Source organism: Sapajus apella, unplaced genomic scaffold (genome assembly GCF_009761245.1).
Source record: "Sapajus apella isolate SASKATOON/1434 unplaced genomic scaffold, GSC_monkey_1.0 scaffold205, whole genome shotgun sequence".
NCBI lineage: Eukaryota > Metazoa > Chordata > Mammalia > Primates > Cebidae > Sapajus > Sapajus apella.
In genome coordinates, this window is record NW_022437145.1 from 795,970 (window position 1) to 815,100 (window position 19,131).

General features: G+C 52.2%; 1 protein-coding gene across 4 annotated transcripts in view; it reads left to right on the plus strand.

The window, feature by feature from the left end:
• Positions 1-19,131, plus strand: part of SERHL2 (serine hydrolase like 2) — a 27,364-nt gene continuing 8,233 nt past the window's right edge. The window contains exons 1-9 of one of the 4 annotated variants that reach the window (XM_032270182.1): positions 1-105; positions 1,003-1,152; positions 1,269-1,382; positions 1,686-1,727; positions 2,295-2,314; positions 2,736-2,837; positions 4,230-4,339; positions 5,898-5,977; positions 18,504-18,538. In XM_032270182.1, coding sequence (XP_032126073.1) covers positions 102-105; positions 1,003-1,152; positions 1,269-1,382; positions 1,686-1,727; positions 2,295-2,314; positions 2,736-2,837; positions 4,230-4,339; positions 5,898-5,977; positions 18,504-18,538 — 657 coding nt within the window. In that variant the 5' untranslated portion in view covers positions 1-101. Of the gene's footprint in view, positions 106-412; positions 1,153-1,268; positions 1,383-1,685; positions 1,728-2,294; positions 2,315-2,735; positions 3,699-4,229; positions 4,340-5,897; positions 5,978-18,503; positions 18,539-19,131 lie in introns of those variants that run through there. The other 3 variants (XM_032270181.1, XM_032270183.1, XR_004265802.1) reach the window with 3 other exon arrangements.

Consider the following 19,131-nt stretch of genomic DNA (forward strand, 5'->3'; position numbering starts at 1 on the left):
GGCGGATGGCTTAGGGGCGGGGCCCGGAACTGTGAGCGCCCCCCGGCTCCCGCGACCTATATAGGCGGGCGTGAAGGCCGCGCATTCGCCGGACCAGAGCAATGGGTGAAAACGCTCTCCCAGGGCCCCTTAGACTTGAGTGGGACGGGGAGGCCTCGCGCGAGCCTTCCCATCCGTTTGGGACAGTGGAGGAGGACGGGCTGGAGGGGGGGTTTCGCCGACCGTGTCGCGGGTGCGGCAGCTCCTTCCTGGGCAGTCACAGGGCGTGAGAGCGCGACCGGCCAGGAAGCGGGGGCCCCGAGACACGGCCGCACTTGGCCTGGCAGGGTTCCGGGAGCCCGAATTAGCCGAGCATGCGCGTGGGTGTCGGGGGCGCGGAGGCGTCCAGCCCTGCAGGGGCGGCGGTGGGTCCTGGAGTCCAGCTGCCTGCCGTAAATTTTCGCTCCATCTCTGTCCCCCAGTGTGACCTTGGGCATGTAGTGCTGCTCCCAGTGCCCCAGTTTCCTGCTCTGGGGAGTGAGGGTGACAGTGGTCCCACCCGCTGTATGTGTGAGGGTTCGGCACCTGTCCGGACCCTAGGAAAGGCTTAGGAAACTAAGCCTTTTTTACTCCGGTTTTACGGGAAAGGAAACAGGCTCAAGACGTTTTAGTAACTTGCCCAGGGTCACCTAGTCAGCAAGTGGTAGGGCCCAGGCCTGGCCAACACACCCCCTACCCCCGCTACCAGCACATTCTAGAAGGTTCTGCCTCAGCTTAAATGGGGTGCATGCTGTGAGGGCTATCCCAGGTTCTTCCAGCCCAGCTTATCTTTCCCTCCTCTGGGAGTCCCCTCACCCATGTCTGGCACTCTCTCCCTAATACCCTCTGGGGGCAGCTAAGGGCCTGAGTCCCTCTGGGCATGAGCCCCTGACTCAAGCCCATCAGACAGAAATAAGGAGCTCAGGGAGCACCAGCTTCATGGATAAACGATTGAAGGAATGAAAGTCCGGCTCTGTCTTTCAGGTCTGATCTCAGAGCTGAAGCTGGCTGTGCCCTGGGGCCACATCGCAGCCAAAGCCTGGGGCACCCTGAAGGGCTCCCCAGTTCTCTGCCTGCACGGCTGGTTGGACAATGCCAACTCCTTCGACACACTCATCCCTCTTCTCCCGCAAGGTGAGGCTGGGAGCCAAGAGGGCGAGGGGGGAGGTCTGCAGGGGAATGAGGAAGACCGTGAGACAGCTGAGGTAGACACCTGTTCCTATCGTCCAACCCGCTTCTCTCTATTTCAGACTTGCATTACGTTGCCATGGATTTTGGGGGTCATGGGCTCTCATCCCATTACAGCCCAGGTGTCCCATATTACTTCCAGAACTTTGTGAATGAGATCCGAAGGGTTGTGGCAGGTAAGAAACAGAGTGTCTTTTTCCGAGGGTGCTCTGGGATACACCCTCTTCTCGTTGGTGTGGGGGTAAGAAGCAGCGCTGGCCTGGGAGTGGGTGCCTGGGCTCTGGCCTCAGGTTTGCCAGCAATTCATGGGATACCTTGGGAAAGTTGGAGAAGAGCTTGCTTCATCTGATGGGTCCCCCAAGCTAGTCTCCTGGGTGGACACCCCAGAGGCTGGGAAGAGATTTCTCCAGCCCAGGGACTGGCAGCGAGAGGGCGGTCTGAGCCTGTGCCCAGTCAGACCTGGCTCCTTGCATTTCCAGCCTTGAAATGGAATCGATTCTCCATCATGGGCCACAGCTTCGGTAAGTGCACTGGCCAGGAGCTGACTGGGCCCGAGGTGGGGCTGGGAGAGAAGGATGGGAGCTGCTGCCCCGCCCCTTTCCCCTGAACTTCTGAGAGCGGCAAAGATTGTGTGCCCTCTGACCTCAGGCAACACCTGCAAGGGATGAGGGAAATAAGATGAAGAGGCCATCAGGGCTCAGATATTGAGCCTCCAGCCACCCATATGGAGCTCCCTATCCCTGCCGCTGGTGGGAAGCTTTAGGGTTTGCAGCTGGGGAGGGAGGGAGGGACTTGGGAAGAAGTTTTAGGGTTTGCAGCTGGGGAGGGAGGGACTTGGGAAGAAGCTTTAGGGTTTGCAGCTGGGGAGGGAGGGAGGGAATTGGGAAGAAGCTTTAGGGTTTGCAGCTGGGGAGGGAGGGAGAGAATTGGGAAGAAGCTTTAGGGTTTGCAGCTGGGGAGGGAGGGAATTGGGAAGAAGCTTTAGGGTTTGCAGCTGGCGGGAGAGGGAGGGAATTGGGAAGAAGCTTTAGGGTTTGCAGCTGGGAAGGGAGGGAGGGAATGTCACCCACTGCTCTGTTGTCCCCCAGGTGGCGCCGTGGCTGGGATGGTGAGTAGATGGCTTTGGTCAACTGGAGGTCCCTTGGGTGGGGTGGGGAGTGCAGAGAAGAAAGGGGAAGTTACCTGGGAAGTGTCTCCGAGGAAGTGCCTCCTCTGGTCACAGTATGATAGTTATACTAGGAAGATGGTGTAAACGATGGGGACTCCTGGTGGAGTTAATGCTTCCACCCCCGATGCCCTGTCCCAGAGCATCCTGGAGTCCAGCCAGGGTCTGGAGCTCAGTGCTGGGTGCAGACCTGGGGGGTGGGGGAAGGCACACCATGGGATAGAAGATTCTCCTTCTGATCTCTTGGTCAGCACCCTCCCCCAGCCTAAAAGATGTTTCAGGAAACACCAGGGTCCTCAGGGAAAGCAGGGAGTGCCCTTTCCTTCTTTCCCCCACTTATTCTCCCCTTTTGGCATCCTCTCAGTTTTCCTGTACCTTCCCTGAGATGGTAGATAAACTCATCTTGCTGGACGTGTCACCATTTGCCTTGGACTTTCATGTGAGAAGCTGGGCTTTCATGCATGCGGTCAGTGGGGAAGACCTGGGCCCCGGCCAGTCCTCTCAGCCCTGTCTCCTTTGGTGGACATTAGGGAAGCAGGAGGAGATGGCAGAGGGGGGAAAGGGAGTCGGGGACCTGCCCCCCAACAGAGGACAGCCTTGTGCTGCTTATACCCCTAGGAGTGGTCAGGAGAACGGGTGTGGGGGACCCCTTGGAAACTGTGTGTGTGGCCTGGGATCTGCAGAATGCCAGGCTGGTCGTGCAGTGGCAGGTGGTGGAAGAGGGCAGGAGCCGTGGGTGCAGGACACTCTAGGGCACACCACTGCAGTCACACCCAGTCAAATGCTTTTGCACTGCGTACATGTTGCACAGCCACACATGACAGCCCTAAGTGTGGACTGATGGGACAAGTACTGACCCCTCTGGCCACCACTACCAGTCATCAGTACTGTCCCTGTACCCGAGTCCTGGCTTGGTTGTTTACCTGCTGGGTGACCCTTGGCAAGTTACTTTGCCTCTCTGGGCCTTAGTTCCCTCACCTGTCAAATGCGGTTGGACTCAATGACCTGGCCAACTCTGACATCCTGTCATTTTCTTGCCAAGGGCTCAGTCTCTTGGTTGTGACACAACTCTCATCAGTTTCAGTTTTCTTGTCCATAGAATGACCACAGATCCCATAAGAGCAAGAATGACGTCTCTCTCTTTGTCACCACATCCCCAGTCCTGGCACCTAGTAAGGGCTCAGGCAGTGTTCCTTCCATGAGCTCAGCTAGCTCAGGGGCCATGGTAAGGATCCAATTCACAGATGGCAGGCAGCGGACACTCCCTTCTTTGTGTGTTTCACCCACTGAATTAACAAGCGCAATGCCCCTGGGGGCTTCCTCCTGGGTGAGTCAAGGGGGGCATTTGGTCCTTTTGCCCTCCATTCTCAGGGGTGGGTGGATGGGAGCTGTCCCCCGACCCCGGCACCCCCGGGCAGCAGGCCCTTGGCTGTCCTCACAGTGAGCCACACGTGGTAGGGGAGCTTGGCAGCTCCAGAACTGTACTCCTCCCATTCCTTTTCTCCCATTGAGAATGATGGCATTCGTTGAAGCAGATGAAATCACCAATCCCAGATGGTCCATGGCCTCCGGACCCTAATTTTGTGCCTTTGCAAAGCACTTGGCAGTTGACAGAGATTCCCCTTCCTCTCTGTCATCCCACCTGATTCTAAACTGTCCCTGGCCGCAGGCAGGGCCAGGCTGGCTGTGAGAGATGAAGAGGAAGACTTGTTCAGAATCTTGGGGCTGACTAGCCGGGGCTGGGTCTGTGTCCCCCTTTGCCGAGAGGGGCTCAGCTGGGAGGACAGGGTAGGGTAGGAGGGGCGGGGCCTTGTCTGCAGCCCAGAGCCCTGCTCACCCAGCCAACTGGCCTCCTTAGGAAGTGGAGAATTTGCTGACCTACAAGCGGAGAGCCATAGAGCACATGCTGCAGGTAGAGGCCTCCCAGAAGCCCTTGCACGTGGTCAGCCCGGAGGAGATGCTGCAGAGGTGAGTGTCCAGTGTGAGCAGGGAGCGAGGGCACAGCCGCGGGGTCCAGGGAGAACACCCCATAAGACGCGGGGAAGCTTCTTTCTCCCTCTTGCCCAATAAGCCTGTTTCTCCCTGGGGTCACACTGAGCACCAGGTGTCCCACGGTCTTCACGAACACGATCTGCCTTTCCCTCTGCCCCTGTTGCAACCCCTCCCCATGCTTCTTGCCACCCACCCCTCCCACAAGCACATGCTGCTTCCACACCTTCTCTCCCCTCTGGGACTCCACCCTGGGACTCCCTTACTTGGAATTCTCCCCTGCCCTTGCTTACTGGCTATCCCAATCCTTGGGGCCTCAGCTGGGAAGCCTGCTCTGACACCCCCAGGCGAGCGGCCCCTCCCTGCCCTACAGGTAACCACACTGTCCAATAAGAGCCCGCTGACTGCCCTGTTATCCTGAGGACTGTGAGCCCCGCAATCCCTGCTGTGGCTGACTTGACCATGTTGTACCTCCCGCGTCTGGCGGTGGCCCTGGTGGGTCAGAGCTCCATAAATACTTGTTGCTTAAAGGAGTAGAAGCACCCCACTGCCTTACACACACACACACACACACACACACACACACACACACACCCCCTGCAAACGTGCCATTGAAACACGGGACACAGGTCAGGCGTAGTGGTGGCTCACACCTGTAATCCCAGCACATTGGGAAGCTGAGACAGGAAGACAGCTTGAGCCCAGGAGTTGGAAGCCAGCCTGAGCAACATAGTGAGACCCTGTATCTTAAACAAAAACGGAACAAAACAAAATTAGCTGGTTATGGTGGCGGTCTCAGCTACTTTGGAGCCTTGGGTGGGAGGACTGCTTAGCACCAGGAGGTCAAGGCTGCAGAGAGCCGTGATCACGCCACTGCACTCCAGCCTGGGCAACAAGAGCCAAACTCCATCTCAAAAAATAAAAACAAGCTGGGCATGGTGGCGCGTGCCTGTAGTCATAGCTACTCAGGAGGCTGAGGCAAGAGAATTGTTTGAACCCAGGAGGCAGAGGCTGCGGTGAGCCGAGATCGCGCCACTGCACTCCAGCCTGGGTAACAAGAGTGAAACTCCGTCTCAAAAAAAATTAAATAAATAAATAAAAAATAAATAAAAACAAACACAGGACATGTGTATTGTTTGTGGGTGACCTCCCTTTTGCTGCTCTTCTCTCCTTTTTTCTTTTTTTTTTGGAGACCAAGTCTCTATTCCCCAGGCTGGAGTGCAGTGGCACGATCTCAGCTCACTGTAACCTCTGCCTCCTGGGTTCAAGTGATTCTCATGCCTCAGCCACCCAAGTAGCTGAGATTACAGGCACACACCACCATACCCGGCTAATTTTTATATTTTTAATAGAGATGGGGTTTCACCATCTTGGCCAGGCTGGTCTCAAACTCCTGACCTCAGGTGATCTGTCCACCTCGGCCTCCCACAGTGCCGGGATTACAGGTGTGAGCCGTGGAACCTGGCCCTCCTCTCCTTTTTAATATGACCTCCTTTTTATCAGCCTCAGGCACCCAGCATCCTTCTGTCTCCCCCAGGTTCCTGGAGAACCATAGCCACGTGAGTGAGAAGTGTGGGGAGCTCCTCCTGCAAAGAGGAACCACGAAGGTGCCCACAGGTAAGGGACTCGCTGTCCAAGGCCATTGTATATTTGTTGCTATTCTTACTGAGGATGTCAAGGACTTGCCGTAGACCAGGCAGGATACTAAGCATTTTGCAAACAGCATCTTGCTGAATCCCCCTCTTGCCTTCGCCTCGTCCCATTTACATCAGGAGAAACTGAGGCTTGGCATTGTCAGGCAACCAGGCGAGATCATACAGCTGCTGAGCATCCCCGAAAGCCACGCTCTGCACGAGTTTGGTCAGGTGTCTTGGACCCAATGTTGCTGAATGTTGCGGCCATGCTCTGCTGGACCTGGAATGGGTGCCCAGCACCAGGGGCAGGCTGTGAGGATATTCCAGGGGTCAAGTGACTTGGGAGAGGCTTATCACAGTGGAGAGGTGGAGCTGGTATGTCGACTGCAGAGCAGCTTTTGGCACAAGCAATTTCTGTACTTTGCTTTTTACCTAGGCAATTTCTTCCTTTTTTCTTTCCTTTCCTTTTTTTTTTTTTTTTTTGAAACAAGGGTCTCACTGTCACCTAGGCTGGAGTGCAGTGGCACCATTATGACTCACTGCAGCCTTCACCTTCCAGGCTCAAGAGATTCTTCCACCCCAGCCTCCTGAGTACCTGGGACTACAGGTGTAAGCCACTGTGCCTGGCCCAGGAAATCTTTTCTGAGGGTCCGATATGTGCCCGGCTCAGTGAGGCTGCAGTGAGCAGGAGCAGAGTGTTCCTCTCTGAGTGGGGCCTCCAGTGAGCGTCACCACTCCTGGGGCTGCTGCTCACAGTGAGGGAAATGGCGCCCCCTGGAGTTGGGCAAAGAGGAGTCTGGGCAGGGGCCTCAGTCCTAGGAAGAGATAAACAGGTGAACAGGTACATGAGCGGTAAGACATTCTCTAGATGTAATGAAGGAAATGCACAGGGCCGTGGAAGAGACCCATGGCGGGGCCTGCTCCAGAGGGGTAGTCTAGGCAGCAGCTCTTCCAGGGTGAGGGAACAGCTGGCGGGAGATCGTGCCGTCAGATGGAAAATGTGCTAAGTTGGGCGAAACAGCCTGGCTTCCTGACACTGCCAGCTGGGTGATCTGGGACAGCCCGCCCTCCCTCTTTTAGACTCCCCTGGTTTGCTCAGGTTACAAACAAGGTCTTGGGATTTCTGCTTATCGGGTCAGGCGAGGTGGGCATGTGCCTTCCCTTTTTAAAGTGCCAAGTGAGGCAGGGGTCAGAAGCCCAGCACCTGGGGATGGCGTGGGGGCATGTTGTGGATGTCACCCTGCCGGCTTGGATGGAGGCTGTGGGATGTGTACGGACTTTGGAGCTGGAGCCAGCCCACCCTAGCAGACCGCTGGGCCAGTGCTCATCAGGTGGGAATTAAGTCTCTTGTGGTTAGAATTTCCACTTGTTTAGCTCTGCAGTTGATGTGCTGAGTTGTATGTTTTTAGGTGTCATGAATCCAGAAGTGAACAGCACCCACTGAGGGTCTAAGGAGCTGCACCTGTAGGCTGTTTTGGCCTTGGGCTGCCAGTTTGGTACCTGTTGAGTCTTTGTGATCATCCGTGAACCCTTATGTTGCCTCCCTGCAAACCCATCATGGAAGAAGGGGAGTCAAGGACCCCTGGCCCAGGTGGCTTAGACGTGCCCCACACAGATGGCGCCGAAGTGGGCTAATCTGGAATGAGCCTGGGGAATCCGATTAGGACCAGGTCACAGGAAACGGTGAATGCAGGATGCTGACCAGGCACCCCTGTGTGGGTGGGCAAGGGAGCAGGTGAGAGGGAGGGCTGAGAACAGGGTGATCCCTGGGTCTGCGGAAGTGGGCAGGTGCCTGGAACGTTGTGTGCGGACCACCCCTCTGCAGCAGTTCTGGCCTTTTGGGACCCAGTGTTAACATAAAGAGACAGTACTGGTCTGGGCTCAGTGGCTCCTGCCTGTAATCCTAGCACTTTGGGAGGCTGAGGCAGGTGGATCATGTGAGGTCAGGAGTTGGAGACCAGCCTGGCCAACATAGTGAAACCCCCATGTCTACTGAAAATATAAAAATTAGTCAGGTGTCATGGCAGGTGCCTGTAATCCCAGCTACTCATAGGCTGAGGCAGGAGAATCCCTTGAACCCTGGAGGTGGAGGTTGCAGTTAGCTGAGATCACACCACTGCACTGCAGCCTGGACAACAGAGTGAGACTTTGTCGCCAGAAAAAAGGCAGTACCCAGACCCCTACCTAGTGCCTCAAGGACAATGTAGGTTCTTCCCAAATCCTTCCCCTCCAGTTCCAGAGCACTTGAGAGCCTACTGTTCTGGAGCCAGGCCAAGGACTGGGACAACCTCCCTCCCCTGCCCCCATCATCCAGAATCCAGAGCTTAAACAACCAAGATGTGGCCGCACACGGTGGCTCACGCCTGTAATCCCAGTACTTTGGGAGGCTAAGGCGTGCGGATCACAAGGTCAGGAGTTTGAGACCATCCTGGCCAATGTGGTGAAACCCTGTCTCTATTAAAAATACAAAAATTAGCTGGGCATGGTAGCGGGCGCCTGTAGTCCCAGCTACTCGGGAGGCTGAGGCAGGAGAATCGCTTAAATCCAGGAGGCAGAGGTTGCAGTGAGCCGAGATTGCACCACTACACTCCAGCCTGGACTGCAGAGAGACTGAGCAAGACTGTCTCAAAAAACAAACCAAGCTGCATTACCTCACAGTTTGGAGGCCAGGGTCCAAGGTCAAGGCCTCGTCAGGGCTGGTTCCTTTTGAGGGCTGTGAGGGAGAATCTGTTCCTGCCTCCCTGGCCAGTGGGAGCCTCAGGTGCCCGTTGGCTTGTCTGTGAGGTTCTCCTGGTGGGTTGCAGAGTGCATGAGGAGGGGAGGGCTCGCGGAGGATGCAGAGTGTGGGGGCAGCAGGCATGCCCAAGAGTCTGCAGTTCCAGGTCCTCTATTTGAATAGGAGGGTCTGGGTGGGCCTCATGAGAAGGTGACTTTCCAGCAAAGCAGTGCAGGTGCGGGAGCTGCTCACACAGACTCCAGGAGGAGAAAGGAGCTTCCAGGACAGGCCTGGAGGTGTGAGCTGGTGGTGCAGGATGGGGAGAGAGCAGAGGAGATGAGGTCCTTATCTTCTCATCTGAGTTCAAGCCCCACAGTACTGGCTTTCTGGAAACAGTCTCCAGGTGTTCTACATGAAGGAGGGACAGTCCCGCTCTGCCTGGAGTTTCCTAAGGACAGAGGGACAGTCTTTGCCAGCATCTGGCCCCTGGCCAAGCATATTCACCCACACCTGTAATCCCAGCACTTTGGGAGGCCAGGTGGGAGGATTGATTGAGGCCAGGAGTTCAAGACCAGCAATATAGGGAGATGCCCCCCATCTGTACAAAAAATTCAAAAATGAATGCTATAGTGGCACACCTGTGGTCCCAGCTCCTTGGGAGGCTGAAGTGGGAGGCTCACTTGAGCCCAGGAGTAAGAGGCTACAGTGAGCCATGATTGTGCCACTGTACTCTAGCAAGACCCTTTTTCCTTTTTTATTTTATTTTTATTTTTTTTTGAGACGAGGTCTTACTCTGTCACCAGGCTAGAATGCAGTGGCATGATCATGGCTCACTGCAGCCTCGGCCTTGTGTACTCAGGCAGTCCTCCTACCTCAGCCTCTTGAGTAGCTGGGACCATAGGTGTGCACCACCACACCTGGCTAATTTTGTATTTTTTTGGTAGAGATGGGGTTTTGCCATATTGCCCAGGCTGGTCTCAAACTCCTGAACTCAAGTGATCCTCCTGCCTTGGCCTCCCAAAGTGCTGGGATTACAGGTATGAACCACTGTGCCCAGCCGACCCTGTCTTCAAAACAAAATTATCTGGCTCCTGAAGCCCCTTGCTGAGGGGGATGTGCAATTCTTTGTCATAAGCTGGGCTGGATTCAGGCTGCAGGTAGTATTTAACTTGTGCAGTTTAAACAAAAACGTAGCATGGGGAATTTTGAATAAATTGCCCCTATTTTATTTTTTATTTTACTCTCTTTATTTTTTGGCAGAAAAGCACAAGACCTTTTATTTTAAATAGATTTTATGTAAAAATACAGATTTCCAGTCCCCCCCCCCCCCCCCCTCTTTCTTTTTTTTTTTTGAGACAGAGTCTCGCTCTGTCGCCCAGGCTGGAGCGTAGTGGTGCAATCTCAGCTCACTGCAACCTCCGCCTCCTGAGTTCAAGCGATTTGCCTGCCTCATCGTCCTGAATTGCTGGGACTACAGGTGCATGCCACCACGACAGGGTTTCACCTGTTAGCCAGGATGGTCCTGACCTCCTGGTCCATCCACCTCAGCCTCCCAAAGTGCTAGAATTACGGGTGTGAGCCACCGTGCCCAGCCTCCAGTTTCTTCTAAAAACCTGGCAGATCTGGCAATACATTCTGTATTCCCCATGGGCAACAACTGACCACACAGAGACTCCACTGCTTGTGCGATGGGCACTGTGCCCAGTCTGGCAGACCTCTGCTGGCATCTGAGTCTGTGACCTTGGGAGGACCCAGCGGGAGGGAAGGGAGTGAAAGGTTTTCGGAGTTCGCTGGGCCTGCCTTGTGGTTCCTTAGAAAGCCCAGGGCACCAGGCTGGGTGTGCTAACACTCCTCAGGCCTGTGGGTGGCAGCAGCAAGGACCCTGTCTGCTCAGAGCCGAAGACATTGTCACCCACAGAAGGGCCAGGTGTTGGCCCATCTCACCCAAAGGTTGCAGTGAAGGCCCTTGGGGCTCGGTCTGTTTGTTGATGAAGAAACTGAGACCAGAGAGGATCTAGGGCTTCCTTTCTGCCTCTGTGCGCATCCAGAGCTGATGGTGATATCATCCATCCTGACCCACCTGCCAGCCAGGTGCTCACATTAAAAAAGTCGGTGGGGCCGGGGGCGGTGGCTCACACCTGTAATCCCAGCACTTTGGGAGGCTGAGGCAGGCGAATCACCTCAGGTCGGGAATTTGAGACCAGCCTGACCAACATGGAGAAACCCCATCTCTACTAAAAATACAAAAATAAGCTGGGCATGGTGGTGTGAGCCTGTGGTCCCAGCTACTTGAGAGGCTGACACAGGAGAATCACTTGAACCCAGGAGGTGGAGGTTGCAGTGAGCCAAGATTGTTCCATGCACTCCAGCCTGGGTGACAGGCAAAACTCCATCTCAAAAAACAAAACAAAACAAAAATTGGTACAGTGGCATATGCCTGTAGTCCTGGCTACTGGAGGCTGACGTGGGAGGATCCCTTGAGCCCAAGAATTCACAGCTTCAGTGAGTTATGATCATGCCAGTGTACTTCAGCCTGGGCTACACAGTAAGACCCTGTCTCGTAAATAAGGCGCCATTGCGCTAGCTTGGGCGTCTAGAGCAAAACTCTGCCTGAAAAAAAAGATTATAATAGAGCCGCCCTATACAGGTATACCTTTTAAAAATCTTATATTTTTTCTGTACCTTTTCTATGTTTAGATATGCAAATTGTGTTATATCGGCACCACAGGAAAGGTTAAAACAAGTCATGTTACAGCTGCTTACGGTATTCAGTGGAGTAACATGCCGTTCAGGTTTATAACCTAGGAGCAACAGGCTATCCCAGATAGCCTGAGTATGTAGGAGGCTAGACCCTCTAGGTACCTGCTCCAGGGAACCCCTCCAGGAGGGGTAGAGGGCAGTCAGCCCTGCTGGGGGCCTGGGCTGAAGGGTCACCCCTTGTCCTGCCCACGTCATCCTTGTACAGGATACCGCGGTGAGAGCTGAGGAAGGCAGGGGCCTCTGCTTGGTTTCCCTAGACTGAGATGATCTAAGAGTTCAACCAGAAACTCTTCCAATTACATGGTCCTAAGTATTTTGAGTCGAAAATGCCTAAGAACCTCTGTCTACACTTACCGTCTAACTGTATCATCTAAAAGTTGTAAAATTCCTAATTAGAGAGGAAAACATAAAATTACAAAAAATGGTTTTTCGTAATGTTTCCATAGTTTCTTTCTCCAAGAGCCACATCTATGTTCAAACTGTGGTTTTCCAGCAGGGAAGCCTAACCCCTCCCTCCCTCCCGGCCCGCACCTCCTCCCTGAATGTCCGCATGGGGTTGACAGTTTGCAGAGGGGCCAGGCAGAGTCACCAGCCTAGCTGTCCTTTCGGTTTTGTTTTTAATTTTTTTTGAGAAAGAGTGTCATTCTGTCACTCAGGCTGGAGTGCAGTGGCTCGATCTTGTCTCCCTGCAACCTCTGCTTCCCAGGTTCAAGCGATTCTCCCTACCTCAGCCTCCTGAGTAACTGGGATTATAGGTGCACACCACCATGCCTGGTTAATTTTTTTTGTATTTTTAGTAGAGATAGGGTTTCACCATGCTGGCCAGGCTGGTCTCTAACTCCTGACCTCGTGATCCACCCTCCTTGGCCTCCCAAAGTGCTAGGATTACAGGTGGGAGCCGCTGTGCCTGGCCTGTTTTAAAATTTAATATTGGTATTCTGGGCAGGTCACATGATTTAAAAATCACAGTGGGATAAAATGTGCACGTCTCACTGGATTTCCTCCCATTCCCTTTTATTCCACACCTCACCTCCAAATTAACCCCCCTTTTAAGCATTTTTACATCCTTCCAGAATTTTTTTTTTTTTACAGTGATTTTTTTTTTATTGCATTTTAGGTTTTCAGGTACATGTGAAGAACATGCAAGATTGTTGCATAGGTACACACATGGTAGCGTGATTTGCTGCCTTCCTCCCCATTACCTATGTCTGGCGTTTCTCCCCATGCTATCTCTCCCCAACTCCCCACCCCCCCGCCGTCCCTTCCCTATTTCCCTCCAACAGACCCCAGTGTGTGATGTTCCCCTCCTTGTGTCCATGTGTTCTCATTGTTCAACACCCGCCTATGAGTGAGAACATGTGGTGTTTGATTTTCTGTTCTTGTGTCAGTTTGCTGAGAATGATGGTTTCCGGGTTTATCCATGTCCCTACAAAGGACACGAACTCATCGTTTTTGATGGCTGCATAATATTCCATGCTGTATATGTGCCACATTTTCCCTGTGCAGTCTGTCATCGATGGGCATTTGGGTTCGTTCCAGGTCTTTGCTATTGTAAACAGTGCTGCAGTGAACATTCGTGTGCATGTGTCCGTTTAGTAGAACGATTTATAATCCTTTGGCTATATACCCAGTAATGGGATTGCTGGGTCAAATGGAATTTCTATTTCTAGGTCCTTGAGGAACTGCCACAGTGTCTTCCACAACGGTTGAACTAATTTACACTCCCACCAACAGTGTAAAAGTGTTCCTGTTTCTCCACATCCTCTCCAGCATCTGTCTCCAGATTTTTTAATGATTGCCATTCTAACTGGCGTGAGGTGGTATCTCAATGTAGTTTTGATTTGCATTTCTCTAATGACCAGTGATGAGCATTTTTTCAAGTTTGTTGGCCTCATGTATGTCTTCTTTTGTAAAGTGTCTGTTCATATCTTTTGCCTACTTTTGAATGGGCTTGTTTTTTTTCTTCTTGTAAATCTGTTTTAGTTCTTTGTAAATTCTGGATATCAGCCCTTTGTCAGATGGGTAAACTGCAAAAATTTTTTCCCATTCCGTTGGTTGCCTATTCACTCTAATGACTGTTTCTTTTGCCATGCAGAAGCTGTGGAGTTTAATTAGGTCCTATTTGTCTATTTTGGCTTTTGTTGCCAATGGTTTTGGTGTTTTGGTCATGAAATCGTTGCCTACGCCTATGTCCTGAATGGTTTTGCCTAGATTTTCTTCTAGCGTTTTTATGGTGTTAGGTCTTATGTTTAAGGCTTTAATCCATCTGGACAGAATTTTCTTAAACACAAATGCAAAGTTATATCCTTCTTTCCCCCACTTTTACACAGCAGAAACTCACTCCCCATCATAAGGCCTGTTTCTTCTTTGTTGTTCTTTTCTGAGATGGAGTCTCACTGTGTTGCCCAGGCTGGAGTGCAGTGGTGTGGGCTCGGCTCACTTCAACCTCCACCTCACAGGTTCAGGTGATTCTCCTGCCTCACCCTCCCGACTAGCTGGGATTACAGGCACCTGCCTAGCACTTGATGTCAGGAGTTAGCCACGCCTGGCTCATTTTTCTGTGTATTTTTTAGTAGTGAAGGGGTTGCATCATGATGGCCAGGCTGGTCTCAAACTCCTGACCTCAGGTGATCCCTCCACCTTGGCCTCCCAAAGTGCTAGGGTTACAGGTGTGAGCCACCATATCCAGCCTACATTTTTTTTTTTTTTTTTTTTTTTGAGACAGTCTTGCTGTGTCGCCTGGCTGGAGTGCATTGGCAAACCTCCAACTCCCTGGTTCAAGCGATTCTCCTGCTTTAGCCTCCCGAGTAGCTGGGATTATAGGCATATGCCACCACACCGAGCTAATTTTTATTTTCAGTAGAGATGGGGTTTCACCTTGTTAGCCAGGACGGTTTCTATCTCCTGACCTTGTAATCTGCCCACCCTGGCCTCCCAGAGTGCTGGGATTACAGGCATGAGCCACTGCACCTGGCTGTCTACATCTTTTTTACAGCGTGTTCCCCGTAGGTGTCTGAGCTAACTTAACCAGCTCGCTGTGGGAGGCACTTTTTGCAGTCTTTGCTGTTACAAGCAATGCTTACTGCATAGACATGGTTCCAAGCTTTGCAGAAGTGTGCCGGACCTACAGATGAGGGGCAGGCAGGAGAATGAAAACCACCTCAGATGTCATCTCCCCAGCAGGGGTCCAGGTCCTCGGGCTGTGAAGGTGTTTGCCAGGCAGTGTCCAGGGCTGTTACTTGGCAGCCTCGCCTGAGCTGCTGAGAGGCCTGTGTCCCCAGCTCTCACTCATTTGGAATTTTTTCCCTTTGATGGTTGAGAAATGGTATCTCAGTGTGGTTTTAATTTGCGTTGTGGTTTTATGGGAAGAATCAGCCTCGTGTGTATCTGCTCCTGAGCATCCTACCTTCCTATCCTCTTGGGTTATTGGCCTTGCTCAATTTGTGGGAACTCTTCACATGTTGGAGAGATTGAATTGCAAATACTCTTCCCCAGCTTGTCATTTATCTTTTGACTTTGCTTAGGTTGTTTTTTATTTTTCTTGCAGGCCTGAGTTTCTTTGTTTGAATACCATTGAAAATAGGTCTTTTGGGCCAGGCACAGTGGCTCACACCTATAATCCCAGCACTTTGGGAGGCCGAGGTGGGTGGGTCACCTGCGGTTAGGAGTTCAAGATCAGCCTGGCCAACATGGTGTACTAAAAATACAAAAAAATTAGCTGGGCATGGTGGCGGATGCCTGTAATCCCAGCTACTCAGAAAGCTGAGGCAGGAGAATCGCTTGAATGCAGGAGGTGGAGGTTGCAATGAGCTGAGATCCTGCCACTGCGCTGCAGCCTGAGCAACAAGAGGGAAACTCTGTCTCAAAAAAAAAAAAAAGAAAATAAAGAAAAATATGTCTTCTGTGTGGCTTCTGGAATTTAGTTATAGTTAAAAGCTCATACTTGATTCTAATATTGTTTTGGGTCTAGTATTTGCATTTAAATATTTACATTGGATCTGTATCTAGTGTACAGGGTGAGGTTTGACTGACTATATCTTTTTCCAGATGGCTCCTCAGCTGCCTAATGCCATTTTTAGACAAGTCTTTCTTTACCCTGTTGATATAAGGGGCTGCCTTGTTCAGACACTGAATGCCCGTCTGTACTTGGGTCTGTCTCTGCTGTCTCTATGATTTTACTGTACTACATGTTTTATATTGAGGCCCGAGAGCTGGGCCTGATGGCTCATGTCTGTAATCCCAGCACTTTGGGAGGCTGAGGAGGGTGGATCATCTGATGTCAGGAGTTCAAGACCAGCCTGGTCAATATGGTGAAACCCTAACTCTACTAAAAGTACAAAACATTAGCTGGGCATGGTGGCGGGTGCCTGTAATCCCAGCTACTCGGGAGGCTGAGGCAGGAGAATTGCTTGGACCTGGGAGGCGGAGGCAGAGGTTGCAGTGAGTCAAGTTCACACCATTGCACTCTAGCCTGGGTGACAGAGTGAGACTCTGACGCAAAAAAAAAAATTAAGGCCCTACAGGATTTTCTTATCCGATGGAACAGTCACCTTTTATGGCTCTTTTATGGAGTTTTTTACTCATCTTTTTTTTTCTTTTGCTTTTTGAGACGGTCTTGCTCTGTTACCCAGGCTGAATTGCAGCGGCAGGATCTCAGCTCACTGCAGCCTCTCCCTCCCCGGCTTAAACTTCAGTCTTCCTAGTAGCTGGTATGATAGGCGTGCACCACCAAGCTCAGCTAATTTTTCGCGTGTGTGTGTGTGTGTGTGTGTGTGTGTGTGTGTGTGTGTGTGTAGATGGGGTCTTGCTCTGTTGCCCAGGCTGGTCTCAAACTCTTATTCTCAAGTGATCCTCCCACCTTGGCCTCCCAAAGTGCTGGAATTACAGGCACCTGACTTCCTGCTGTTCTTGCTTGTTTAATTTTTCCACGTGAACTTGAGAATTGGGTGGTTTAGGGTCTCCACCAAAAATCTTGTTGGTATATCATTTATGCATGGTTTTTTAAGTGTTTTTTTGTTTGATTGATTTTTTTGACAGAGTCTTGCTCTGTTGCTCAGGCTGGAGTGAGGTGGCATGATCTCGGCTCACTGCAACCTCTGCCTCCCAGGTTCAAGCAATTCTCATGCCTCAGCCTCCCTAGTGGCTGGGACTACAGGTGCTTGCCATGACACCTGGCTAATTTTCTTGGTCTTTTAGTAGAGATGGGGTTTCACCATGTTGGCCAGGCTGGTCTCAAACTCCTGGCTTCAAGTGATCTGCCCGCCTTGGCCTCCCAAGAGTGCTAGGATTACAGGTGTGTATCATGGCGCCCAGCCCATATATGTATGTTTAATCAAATACTGATGTTAGTCACAATAACAGTAACACCTGTGTACCCAACACACAGCTAAAACAATGGCACAGCACCTATTCCTTTGAACGCTCTTCAGCCCCTCCTGGACCCTACCCAGAGTCATTCATTTATTTGCTGTGTATTCATTCAGCAAGCACTTTGTGAGCACCTCCTATGTGGCAGGCGCAGTTCTTGGTCCTGAGGACACAGCTGTGAACAAGACAGACCAAACTCTTTGTCCTTGTGGAAGCTGAACTCTAGCAGAGGAGAGAAGCAGTCAGTAAGCAAAGGATCGAGTGCCTTAGAAAGTGCGATGAAGGCTGGGCGCAATGGCTCAAACCTGGAATCCCTTTGGAAGGTGGGCAGATCATTTGAGCTCAGGAGTTTGAGATCAGTGTGGCCAATATTGCAAAACCCTGTCTCTACTAAAAATACAAAATTAGTTTGGCGTGGTGGTGCACACCTGTAATCCCAGCTACTTGGGAGGCTGAGGCAGGAGAATCGCTTGAACCTGGGAGATGGAGGTTGCGGTGAGGTTGGGCGACAGAGCAAGACTGTCTCAAAAAAAGAAAGTGCTGTGGAGAAAAATAAGAAGGGGTGGTGGGGAGCCCTGGCCATGAAGGTTTTTGAGAAAGATTTGTATGGGGGAGGGAGTGGCCGTGCTTCTTAACTCTTGTGGACACCTGCGTGTGGCTCTAGTCCTGCATGTGTCCTGCCGGATGGGTCCCGTACAGCCACCCCTCAGTTCCTGTCTCCATCCCTTCCAACTGCCAGCAGCTTCCAGCTTGTGATTACCCACAGGGTCAGAGGGGACCCTCTGCCCCTCCTGGACGCTGCCATACAGGCTGTTCTTGAGGGGACATTGCCCAGGAACTGCTGGGTGTTCAGTCTGCAGGCGGGGCTGAGTTGTTGGCCACCATCGGGATAATCTGCACCCAATGCTGAAGCTGGGCACCACCCAGTCCTCGCAACTCTGCTCGTTGCTTTTTTCTTTTTTTTAATTTTTTTTGAGACAGAGTCTCACTCCGTCACTCAGGCTGGAGTGCAGTGGTGCAATTTCGGCTCACTGCAACCTCCACCTCCTGAGTTCAAGCAATTCCCTACCTCAGCCTCCCGAGTAGCTAGCTGGGATTACAGGCACCCACACCACACCTGGCTAATTTTTGTGTTTTTAGTAGAGATGGGGCTTTACCATCTTGACCAGGCTGGTCTTGAACTCCTGACCTTGTGATCCACCCGCCTCGGCCTCCCAAAGTGCTGGGATTACAGGCATGAGCCACCGCGCCCCGCCTCGTGTTTCTTTTTTCATTCAGTGTCTTCTCAACAAGTGATGACACGATTGTTGCTTATTTGCTTCTTCCTAGTGATTAAAGGAATGAATGTGTCAGGTTTCTCAGAGAGGAGAGTGCCACCGTCCACGCCACTGTTAGCCCTAAGCTCCTGCCCTCATTCTGCACCAGCCCTTTGGGGTGGCCGGTGAGGGCCCATGTGGGCTGACAGGTCGGTGGCCAGGTGGCCATGGTCGAGCCCTGCTCCAGCTGGACCCTAGTATGGGGAGTCCTGGGCAGCTGAGGACATTGGGAGTAGGTGGGAGAAATGGGCCCTGGCTAGAAAGGCCTGGGGGCCCCCAGCAAAGTCGTGAGCGTCCCCTGACCCTGATGGACAGCACTAAGGCTGTTGTCTTTGTGTTTCTGCCTCCAGGTCTGGTGTTGAACAGAGATAGGAGGATGACCTTGGTGAGTGCCGCTGCCTCTGGGTCCCCCCCACCATAGTTTGCCTGTAGCATCTTTGTTGTTTTTGAAAATTACAGGCTGGGCCAGGTGTTGCATGCCTGTAATCCCAGCACTTTGGGAGGCTGAGGCGGGTGGATCACCTGAGGTCAGGAGTTTAAGACTAACCTGGCCAACATGGTGAAACCCCATCTCTACTAAACAGACACACATGCACACGCACACACACACGCACACACGCGCGCGCGCACACACACACACAATATTAGCCAGGTGTGGTGGCGCATGCCTCTAATCCCAGCTACTCTGGGCAGAGGCTGAGGCAGGAGAATCACTTGAACGGGAGGCGGAGGTGGCAGTGAGCTGAGATCACACTAGTACTGCACTGCAGCCTGGGCGACAGAACCAGACTCCATCTCAAAAAAAAAAAAAAAAAAAAAATCAGGCCGGGCGCGGTGGCTCAAGCCTGTAATTCCAGCACTGTGGGAGGCCGAGGCGAGTGGATCATGAGGTCAAGAGATCGAGACCATCCTGGTCAACATGGTGAAACCCCATCTCTACTAAAAATACAAAAACTTAGCTGGGCATGGTGGCGCGTG